We start from the raw sequence: 11,755 nt of genomic DNA, 5'->3' as shown, positions 1-11,755 counted from the left end.
TAAAAATTATTGCTAAGGTTCTAGATGAGGGAGTTTAACCGGAACAAATAAACATTGTGCTACTGACATTGAAAACAGGCTCTCCAATTTTTATCAGTGAAGATAATCAGACCCGAGTTTGCCTTTACACAGCAAGGGATTGTGATTTTACTTCACTGTTGTGTAAACTCTCCTGCTTTTTTTGTATAATGTAGTCCAGAGACCTTAATCATCTTAATGTGCCCCACTGGTTGGGCAGACAGGGTGGTGACCAGAAACAGATGGTATACTCAAATTCGACAATTTAGGATAGTTTCATAAAGGGACTATTTACAATAGTGAGGGCATGGGCAACACAAAGTCACCACCACCCTTAGATATTCTACTGGGTTGAATGATGTCTGCCCAAAATTCATTCCCTTCCCAGAACCTCAGAATGTGACCTAAGTTGGAAATAGGTTCTTTGTAGATGTAATCAAGTTAACATGAGGTCGTACTTGATTAGGGTAGAATCTAACCGAATAAGACTGGTGTCCTTATAAGAAGAAAATGTAGCCATGCAAACACAGGTCAGGGGGATGGCCATGCAGCTATGGAGGTAGAGACCAGAGTGACATAGCTACAAACCCAGGGGTGCCAAGCACTACCACAGGGACCTGAAGTTAGAAAGAGGCGCAGAACAGATTCTCCCTCACAGTCTCCAAAAAAGCAAGCAATCCTGCCCACACTTTGATTTGGCACTTCTACCTCCAGTATCGTGAGAATAATTTTATTTTTTTTAACATTTCATTTATTTTTGAGAGACAGAGAGAGACGGAACATGAGTGGGGAAGGGACAGAGAGCGAGAGGGAGTCACAGAATCCGAAGCAGGCTCCAGGCTCTGAGCTGTCAGCACAGACTCTGATGTGGGGCTCGAACCCATGAACTGTGAGATGTCGGCCAAAGTAGGACACTTAGCTGACTGAGCCACCCAGGTGCCCTGAGAAGAAATTTTTATTATTTCATCTTTCTTACAGCACTTGGTTACAGCAGCCCTACCAGACTAATATAGACCTGAGCGGACGAGGGGTGGGTAGTTATGGAAACTCAGAGAAAGTAGCTGTAGCTGTAAGAAAGGGCTGCCGAAAAGGCATGGTGGGCTTTGATAAAGGGATACAGTCGATATGGGGCAACCCCATGGGGAGGGAGCTGGGGGAATAAGATCCTGACCTCAAACTCTTCCCCGTTGCCTCCGCCAGCTAAGCAGAACTGGGAGCCAGAGGGCAAGGAGCACCCTGGGGAAATCAATCAGTCAGCCTCACGGCACACAAATGGGAGAGGAGAATGGAGGCTGTACATCGGAGGTGAAAATGGAAAATACTCAGCACTGGATATTAGATGACACTGTGGAACTGTTGCTAATTTTTTTTTTTTTTTTGGTGTGAAAATGGTATTTAGTAATATAAAAAAAGAAAAAATGCACATTATTTACCAATAAAATATGATAGGTAAGGATCCTTTACAATATTTCGGCTTTTTAAAAAAGTGGGAGAGGCAGACAAAACAAGATTGGCAAAACAGCACTGATTGTTGAGGCAATGTACTACTATTGTCTTGACATGTGTTCGAAAGTTTCCATGGTAAATACTACACTGAAAAGTTTTAAGTGAGGTTTCCCAAGTGATGTAGGATAAACTCTGTGCTTCGGTAGAAACCTAGGCTCTGTATAGACTCTAAATGACACCCTCTGGATTATCGGATTCTGATTTCATCTACACTGTCTCACAACTTTATAAATTGCAGGCAACTGATAGCAATGGCACTTAACTCTTATCTCAGAAAATGTGAATTCTGTCCTCTCTGGTAGAGTTTCACTTGGCCTCCCTCATCACTGTGGAAGAAGTTAGTCTTGCCTCTATTTGCATATTCATCTTTCATTTCGTATAAAAGTATGCTGTTTTGAAATCTCCTTTGAACCTGTTATAACATCTCCCCGGTTCTCTACGTGCAAGTTAAAACAGAAGTTTTAACACATGTTCACTTTTATGTCTGCTGGAGTAATGATTGTACCTCTTTTTGAAAGTTATCTCTTAGCAGTGATAGATAGTATTTACGTCTTTTTTGTGAAGCTGAAAGTCAAATAAATGAATGCATATACTTATGAACGATTATGTGTTAATGAATAATTAATTGCTAAATAATTTCAGAGTAAATAGTAAGCTACTTGTACAAATAGTAACTAACTTTTCCTCTATTTGTTCCTCATACCATTAGTTCCAAAAACCCCTTTGGAATCTTTGTACCAGAGAACTAGATGGATTTTCAGTAAACATGACAGCTCACTGAAGTGAAATATGCACATAGCAAATTCGAAAACGCTTCAAAACAAACATTGAGTAACATCTGAAAATCTGTGTTAAGAATTCTAAAGTTTTTATATAGATACAAGATACATTGTTGAAAGACACAAGCATGGTCTGCGTTATTATTTTTTTTAATGTTTATTTATTTTTGAGTGAGAGAGAGACAGAGAGAGCAAGGGAGGAGCAGAGAGAGAGGGAGACACAGGATCCGAAGCAGGCTCCAGACTCTGAGCTGTCAGCACAGAGCCCAACGTGGGGCTGGAACCCATGAACCTCGAGATCATGACCTGAGCCAAAGTCAGACGCTTAACAGACTGAGCCACCCTGGCGCCCCACGTGGTCTGCATTATTTAACAAGTAGTCAAGTTTTAGGGTAGGAGTCTCGCCTTATATGTGTACACCTCTTCTCCAATTTCTTTTCTTTCTCTTTCCGTTGACATTGCAGTCTTTTCTTTAATGGAACTGCAGACACCGGAATTTCTTCATGCTTTGTTACCGGTATCCACTGCTACCACTGCCATTTCTCCTGGTCATCTGGGCTCCGTGTTGGTTCCGTTTTCGCCAAGTTTAATGGCAACCAATCCATTGGTCAGTATTCTTTTGCATTTCTCTTATAAGAGTCTCACAGATCCAGAAATAACAGGACATCAAACCCATACATGGCATACTTCCAAAAAAGAATACCACAGCTGTGTCCATGAGTCTCACTGAAGTTTCTGCCCACTTTCAAAAAAGCAGATGCTAATTTCTAAGAACAAGTAGAAGAATGTGTTGAAAAATTTTGAAAAGGAAAACATGCTGTACATACACTCTTAATTCACTTTTAAACACATTAAACTATTAGAGAACTCTGGCTTCCCCTGTATTTCTTTCATTGCGTCGCAATACCTTCTTCCCGACCGCCCACTTTCTCCTTTACCTGGCAAACTGCCAATGCACCACTAAAGCCAAGCAAACGTCCCCCTTGTAGTGTACCCAGATCTCCGAGAAGAGACCAGTAGCCTTGCTCTGTGTGTTCACGGCACATTCCCAGTACTTCTTTCATATCAGTTTCACACTGAATTGTAAAACCTTGAGACCAACAGCTTTCCATCTCACTCCCAAGTAAAAATCAAAGCTTGGAATCTCTGTCTGTCATTTACATTGTTTTTTCATTGGATTCTGATGATTTACTGTACTGGCTTCCCAGCTCCATCAGACTGGAAGTCACAGCCCGTAGCCCTGCGATCCCAGATATCCCTGGGCCAGCTTCCTCACCTCTTCCAGGGGTTCATCCGAGCATCACTACAGGTGCTATCACCCTTCATTGCTTTGTTTCCCCATAGCACGGATCCCCATCTCTCATACCACAATGTCATTTATTTGTCTTGTTTATTGCCTGTCCCCATCCACAAGAGTGAAAAGTCCCGGAAGACAAGGGTTTCTGTCTGTTTCACTCACAGGTGTATACTCTGCACCTTGAACAAAGTCTGGAAACGCCAGCAACTCAGTAACTGTTCTTGTAATGAATGAAATGGCAGGGCCTCTCACCACTGTCTCTTAAGACAAAGATTTGGCTTTGTGTGTTTGTACAATTCTAGCATCTACCTGGCACATGGCGTAGATTCAGTAAGAATTAGTCTCATGGATTTCCCTGCGGGAGGCAGGTCAATTCTAGGACAGCTGCCGCGGGTAGAGATCAAGAAAACGCCAATGTGACGACCTTTCTGGTTCCCACATCGACTCCCTGATTCATCTTCATTACCTGGGCTCACTTGGATGAGGTCATACACCTTTGGCCAGGCCACTGAAAGACTAGACACGGTGGGGCACGGGAAGGGAAGAAGTGCACGGTGTTTAAGACTTTTTTCTTTTTTTTTTTTTGGCACTTGCTAGTCATCCGTGTTTATCACTAACAGGATGAAGTCTCAAGAACGGAGAAGACTGCCTGGATTTGGAGGAAGTGGCCAAGTAGGGAGTCTGTTAAGGCGGCATTATGGAGTGTTTTTTGGAAACCACTGTGGCAATAAAACGTTTTTGAGACGGGAAGTCTGCGTGGAGCTTTAATGGGCGTAAGGAGGGGCGCTCAGTAGTACTTCGGCCGCAGTGCCACCAAATGGCTGTCCTTCCAGCTCCAAGATGAGAAAGTGATTATGAGAGAAAGAGCAAAGGGAGGGAGAGAGAAAGAGAGGTGGGAAGGAAGCAAAGGCAAGGAAAGAAGGAGGGAGGAAGGCAGGAAAAGAGGAAAGGGAGGCAGGGAGGGAGGGAGAAAAAGACGGAAAAGTTTCCTCTAGTAGGTAGATAGTTTTTTGTTTTTGTTTTTGTTTTTGTTTTTTTGGAAAAACATCCAAACTCATGGCAATCAGCGTAGGCGAGCAAACTTTCTGACATCCTCCCTTCGGCGGTGGACACCACGCCTTCCCTCACTGGAGAAAGAACGGCTCGGGTTTCCAGAAGGAGCAGCACCGTGGGGGACACCTCGCGGCTCCGGGAGCTGGCGCACACCCTCGCGGCCGCGCGAGGCCGGTCGCGGCCCCGCGGGGCGGGCGGGTGGGTGTGCGCGGCCCGCCGCCACCGGGGGAGGGGCCGGAGGGTGGCGCGGCGCCCGCGCTTTTCCCGGCCACCCGGCACCGGGCGGCCGAAACGGCGGGGCGGGCATGGCAGAGACGCGGCCGGGGCCGGAGCGGGGGCTGCAGCTCAGCGCGCTGCCGGACCAGTCCCCGCTGTTGCAACCCGCCCTGGCCGAGCTGCGGCGCCAGGCCCGGGCGGCCGGCGCTCCGCCGACGCCGCTGCCCCTCACCGATTCCTTCCTGCTGCGGTTCCTGCGCGCCCGGGACTTCGACCTCGACCTGGCCTTGCGGGTAAGCGTGCCTCCCGGCTGCGTTCCCCTCCGCGGGCAGGGCTGGGGGCCCGCCGCGGCTCGGCCCAGACCCCCGCGAAAGCTCGAGTCGCCGGCAGAACGGTGGCGGGAAGGCGCCCCTGACGCGCACCGGGCGGCGGGCGCGGTGGCTGCAGGTGCTCTGAGAAATCCCGCGCGGGTCCTGCCAGTTTCTCAGGGTCTTGGAAACGGAAAACCTAGAAAAAGCTGGAGCGCTCCGGGGTGATGGCCCGTTTGACCTCCAACCACTGGAGCTCTGCTCTACACGAGTCTCCCGAACCCATGAAGTTCGGGGCGAATGCCTTTCCTCTCCCTGGCGCGAAGCCGGTGATAGAAACCAAAGTAACAGCTGAGAAGGAGGAAGCCTGGATTTATCACATCTTAGCAGATCACTGCACGTGTGGCCGGGAGTATGGAGTTGCCAGTAAAACTGAAGGTCTGAGGCCAAATTCTAGCAAAAGAGTGCCATTCCTGATAATACTTTGTCAGGACGGTAAAGCAGTCCGGTATATTTTGAGTGGAAAGGTATGGGACCAGCTGGCTCTTCTGTGTTTCCAGGTTTGCTACAGATGGTTGAGAGAAGGGGTGGTGCGAAGACAGGAATCGAAAAGAGAGATGTAACCTTGAGTTCTGTCACTTTGGGCTCAGCATCCTTTTCTGTTAAATAATGGTGAGAAAGCCTAGCCCACTGACTGATTTCGAGAATTGAACGTTAGCCAATTTAACGGAACAACGCGGGTCTGGCACAGAGCCTGACCTAAGAGTAAGCACCCAGCAATTGAACCTGATCTCGCCCTTTTGCCAACTGGCTTGCTCAATGTCGTGTTGCGAGGTGGGCCGCAGGGGACGTAGTATAGTACAGAATCGTAAACATGTCTCGGTATGAGTTTTTTGTTGTTGTTGTTGTTAACTAATTTTTAACCGAAAAAGTAAAGAGCGTGGGGGATTTAAAAAATCCGTAAGTAGAAAGGAGTGCAAAGTAAGTTTCTAAAAGTAACTTTCTAAAGGAAAAAAACTTCCCCGTCCAAAACCTTCATTTCGTTGGTTGGTTACCCAGAAGCAGTTACTGTTAACATGTTTCTCTTTCTGGGTATAGTCTGAGCTCACGCGGCATAGGTATGTGGTTTACGTTTGGTCTTTATTTTATTTTATTTGTTTATATAATTTCTCATAGAGATCAGCCTATTTCAGCATGTGTGCATACATTGTATTCTTTTGGGGAGCTGTGTGCAATCCCATTGTATGAATTAATTATATTAACATTTATTAACAGTCCCCTGTTACTGGACATAGGAGTTGTCATCAGCCAGCAGCAATGCCATCATGCATGCTGTTCATTCCTTCAACGATTATTTTTTGAACTGCAATTAGCCTGGCAGTGTACAAAATGCAGTAAATAAGAGAAACGGGGTTTCTTCCATCACCAAGTGGATTTTGTAGTATGTCTTTATACATTTGTCTTTGTGCAAAAACAGGAATATATCCTTATAAGGTAAGTTCAGCCCGTACAGTTGCTGAAGAGGTGCATTTTCAATGTTGATGAATGCAACATCTGTCCTTCAAAGTGTTTGCACTAACTTTATCACTTTTATGCTACAGAATGGTGACTTTTTCTTCCTATTATCACCCACCCTGTACTATCAAACATTATGATATGTGTCAACCTGCTTGGTGAAAAATTGGTTCTCATTGTAATATGCATTTTTAAAGTTATAAGTGAGGTTAATCATGTTTCGTATACTTAAAATTTTTAAATTATTTTCCAGTTAACTGCCTGTTTTTACCATTTGTTAATTCTCTTCCATTTTGTTCACATAAAATATACATATAATTTTTTACTCATAAAATATCTTTATGTTTAAAGAAAATAAGCCTTTCTCCTAGTTTGTTGTCTTTTGACATAGCTTGTACTATTTTTTTTTCTCGGCAGAGTTTAAACATTTCTATGTAATCAAATATATCAGTTAGATTGTTCTTTGATTGCTTCTGGGTCTTATAAGCTCTTCTCCTCTCCAAAATTTTCTATAGTAATTTATGACTTCTCTTTTTAATGTTGGAGTTGCTAATCTACTGAGATTTATTTTGATGTTAGGAATGAAATAAGAACCTGACTTTAATTTTGTTTTGTCAGATGTCTACCCAGGTATTCCAACATCATGAGCAATAAACTAAATTCAGCAACTACTAAATACAAACACAACCTTAGGTCCTATGAAGAGTACAGTTCAAATGAGGCATTAAACATATAAATGTGTAGAGGTAACTAATAATAAAAAAGTGAATGATTTACCGATTTCATTTTAGCTGCTTTTTAAAAGTAATGTCTAGGGGCGCCTGGGTGGCTCAGTCCGTTAAGCGTCTGACTTTGGCTCAGGTCATGATCTCACAGTTTGTGAGTTCGAGCCCCGTGTCGGGCTGTGTGCTGACAGCTCAGAGCCTGGAGCCTGCTTTGGATTCTGTGTCTCCCTCTCTCTCTGCCCCTCCCCCGCTCACGCTCAGTCTCTGTCTCTCAAAAAATGAATAAACCTTAAAAAATAATAAATAAATAAATAAAAGTAATGTCTAAACAAAAGAAGAAATAAAATTTACCCCCAGCCTCTGCTATATATATTATTTCCTGTATTCTTTATTTTCCTGAATTGTTTTCATTGCACCATATCCTTGAGGAATTGGCCAGCAAGACTGTCTAAATCCATTGGATAGGGATCAAGTGTCTGTGAACGCTTTGCCTCACTTTTCTGCCAACTGGAAAGGAAAGGGAAAGGCTTAGAGTGTGAAACTATTTTTTTTTTTTCATTTTCCACCATAAAAGCAGCTAATTCAACTCAAAGTCCCTTATTTATAATATAAAAACCCCAAAGTTTTAGCATATGAAGAAAGCTTGATAAGCCCCTCAGTTACATTGCAACTTCTCATTATTCTAGTTTTTATGTTTCAAGTTATAATGAATTAATGAGGTTTTTATGATTCTAATAGCTTATGGAGTACCAGGTATTTTGGTAAATAGTGTTTGTGTGGATTATGTCATTATTCACTTATTTTGGAAGAAACTGAGATGCAGAGAGTAACTAGTCCGAAGTCATTTATTAAGTGGTAGAGCAGGGATCTGAACTTGGCTTGATGTTTGCAGAGCCTATGCTCTCAAGCACACTACACTTGACCCTTCTGTTTAAAACAATGAACTTAAAACAGCCAACTGTTAACCTTTGCCTGTCCCACATATTCTTGTGAATTCCTGTCTTTTACAAGTGACTAGTTCAGTTCCTTATATTTTTGCTCCGTGTGGCAAGTTTTTTTTTATCTTTTAAATATTTTTATGGTTTTCCCAAAGTCTTTGCAGCTTTCAAAATCCATTGACTCTCCCTGCTAATTTCCCTTTCAATGTAGCTTCTTTTGTAAATGTAGCTTCTTTGGTGTTTTCTTCTCCAAAAAATTGGGTAACAGTAGTTACCTCTCAGGATGGTTGTGAGAAGGAATTGAAATGATGCCATTGAACCCTATAAAAGCTGCACAAACATAGTCCTTATTTTGTTTGAAAGTACGTGAAAAATGTAAGAAGAAACATACTCGATTACAACGCATAGTTAAAATAAACCATAGCTTTTATTTATTTAATTATTCCTAATTGTGGTACAAAAGAGTTGCCTTCCAATAATGAATATCGACCTGCTTCCAGTTTTCTGTTGTTGTGGACTTTTGATGATTTGTTTGAGAATTGCTCAGTAGCAGTTTACGTCATTTATATAACTTATTTATATGTCAGCCGGGGTTTTGAATTGATTTATCAATGGAAAAGTAATCATCAAAGATCCGAGTTTAGATATTTCAATTTGCAAAAGCTAAATGTCCAAGCATAAGAGTGATTTGCACATCTTTACAAAAGCCAGTTTCTCAGGTTTGTGAATTCAGCTGGCTTACCCATGCATTCATTTATTCTTTCATTCAACACATGTACCTAACTCCCTGGTGCCCACCACTCTGCAGAGATCAATCAGCCGAAGACCCTGCCTCCATTACCTAACAGATCCCTTTTAATGAGCCTACAACTTCTATGGCTCCATGGTAAATTCAGATCATTCTTTTTATATAGGTGCTGATATGCTGTGTCTAGCGTTTTCCTTGAATCAGTATTAAAAGGACTATTTGTATATCTGAGGGACCATCGAAGTAATGAGCATTGCAACATGCTTTTAACCTTTGTTCTGATGCCCTCTCAGACAGGAGGAGGAAGAGAAACTCATAGAGTAGAATGAATATATCAGAATCTACAATGTACCTTTTGTTCTTTCTGCTTTTGGTAGTTGCTATTTAGGTCACCAATTATTTCGTTGTTGGCAGATTTATGGACTTTTTTCGTTCTTACCTCTCAGTTTCATTTAACTTGTAGCAACTCTCTTTTTTTAAATTTTTTTTTTTTTAACGTTTATTTATTTTTGAGACAGAGAGAGACAAAGCATGAACGGGGGAGGGTCAGAGAGAGGGAGATACAGAATCTGAAACAGGCTCCAGGCTCTGAGCTGTCAGCACAGAGCCCGACGCGGGGCTCAAACTCACGGACCGCGAGATCATGACCTGAGCCGAAGTCGGCTGCTTAACCGACTGAGCCACCCAGGCGCCCCAACAACTCTCTTTTTTTTTTTTTTTTTTTCAACATTTTTTATTTATTTTTGGGACAGAGAGAGACAGAGCATGAACGGGGGAGGGGCAGAGAGAGAGGGAGACACAGAATCGGAAACAGGCTCCAGGCTCCGAGCCATCAGCCCAGAGCCCGACGCGGGGCTCGAACCCACGGACCGCGAGATCGTGACCTGGCTGAAGTCGGACGCTCAACTGACTGCGCCACCCAGGCGCCCCAACTCTCTTTTTTTAAAAACAATTCGGAAAAGTTTATCAAATGAAGAAATGAGAGGGAGAAAAACAGAAATAGAGAAAGTTGGAAAGACGATATCCGTGCGAGAAAGGAGAGAGGGGCAGCTGGCACACATAACTTCTCCCTCCCTTCTGTGCATCACGGTGTAGGTGTCGCTTCTCCTGTATACAGTCCAACCAGCTTTTCTCGTTCTTCAGCCTTTTCCAGTCACTTACATTGCCCAAGGGTTGGAATTCCTCCTTCTGCTTGGTTTTTGTATTTGTATTTGTAGTTTCTCATCCAGAGCATAACGACTTTGTGATCACACCTGTCATGTTTATTCCAAGGACAATGGGATCCGTCCCTTCCTTTCATCTGAACCTCAGTTCCCCGTTGCTAGCAGACCTCTTTAAACTCAAAACAAACATGCTGGCATTTTACAAAAATTGAGGACACGGAAAATCGTGAAGAGGAAAATTTTAAAACCACAAATTTTACATGCATAAAATGATTTTAGGATTCTCCACAAGACACTGGCAATATCTGTTTTACTTGTCAATGCAGAGTAACCATTACTGATGGTTCTTTTAAAACAGGATTCCTTCACACTTTGCCACGACGGGCCATCCAGGCATACTGTTCCACCCTGAACGCAAATCTCAATTAAAACGTTGATTTTGGGGGCACCTGGGCAGCTCAGTCCATTAAAGATCCGACTTTGGCTCAGGTCATAATCTCACGGCTCGGCTTGTGAGTTCGAGCCCTGCGTCTGACTTTGCTGACAGCTCAGAGCCTGGAGCCTGTTTTGGATTCTGGGTCTCCCTCTCTGTCTGCCCCTTCCCTGCTCGTGCTGGGTCTCTCTCTCAAAAATAAATAAACATTAAAAAAATTTTAAACATTGATTTTTGTTGTTTTTCTATTCGTAGAAAGAATAGTAGTGGTATAGAGATGTTCCTTTGTATCTTTGATTTAGCCCTTGTTTTTGAAGGAAAAGAAAATGAAACCAAAAAATCCTAGTTACCTTTAATATAAACCTGCACTAAGATACTTGGATGAGCAATATAAATCCAAATAACTCCCAATTTTCACAACAGCAGTGGTAACTACCACTCATTATGCCCGTGTATGATTTAACCCTACCGGGCAGATATAGACAAAACAAGACTCAAAGGAGTTAAATATTTACCCAAGATCACACAGATAACGAATGGTAGAGTTAGGATTTTTCTGAAGCAGCAGCCTGGGAATTTAACTTTTCACTACAAAACATGGCTTGTATGATGCAGCGGTTACTGACAGGTCAGCTCCAGGGAATGCAAGCATTTTACTCTGTTCATTGTTGTAACTCAAGCCCCTACACAGTGTGTGGAACATTGTAGATGCTCCCAAAATATTTGTGGAGCAAATTTGTTTGGTTTCTCTTCTTCCTTGTTTCAGAAAGGACTAAACGTGGATGTTTCAGCTATCTATCGCTGAGTAACAAATCACCCCCAAATTTAGTGGCTCAAACCACAGCTATTTATTTGTCTGTGATTCTCTAATTTGGCAGGGCTGCATGGGGCTCATCTCCGCTCCACATTGCGTCAGATGGGAACTTGGCTGAGATCAGACTGAGAATGGCTCTGGTTGTCCAGTGTCTCTCTCCACCTAGACTTACCATTTGGCAATCTTAGTCTTGTTTTTTTTTTAATTTTTAATGTTTATTTATTTTTGAGAGGGACAGAGAC

At 43.0% G+C, this 11,755-nt stretch overlaps 1 protein-coding gene across 6 annotated transcripts in view; it reads left to right on the top strand.

Moving 5' to 3' along the window:
• TTPA (alpha tocopherol transfer protein) overlaps positions 1-11,755 on the top strand; it is a 60,311-nt gene that overhangs the window by 36,207 nt on the left and 12,349 nt on the right. The window contains exons 1-2 of one of the 6 annotated variants that reach the window (XM_019421255.2): positions 5,077-5,162; positions 6,453-6,671. The exons of 1 other annotated variant lie outside the window; for it this stretch is intronic. In XM_019421255.2, coding sequence (XP_019276800.1) covers positions 6,621-6,671 — 51 coding nt within the window. In that variant the 5' untranslated portion in view covers positions 5,077-5,162; positions 6,453-6,620. Of the gene's footprint in view, positions 1-4,839; positions 5,163-5,938; positions 6,060-6,097; positions 6,296-6,452; positions 6,672-11,755 lie in introns of those variants that run through there. 4 more of the 6 variants (XM_019421254.2, XM_053896507.1, XM_019421252.2 and 1 more) reach the window with 4 other exon arrangements.

This window comes from Panthera pardus, unplaced genomic scaffold (assembly GCF_024362965.1).
Source record: "Panthera pardus isolate Hobbes unplaced genomic scaffold, ASM2436296v1 HiC_scaffold_7, whole genome shotgun sequence".
NCBI classification, from domain to species: Eukaryota; Metazoa; Chordata; class Mammalia; order Carnivora; family Felidae; genus Panthera; species Panthera pardus.
This window is presented reverse-complemented; position numbering and strand designations above follow the sequence as displayed.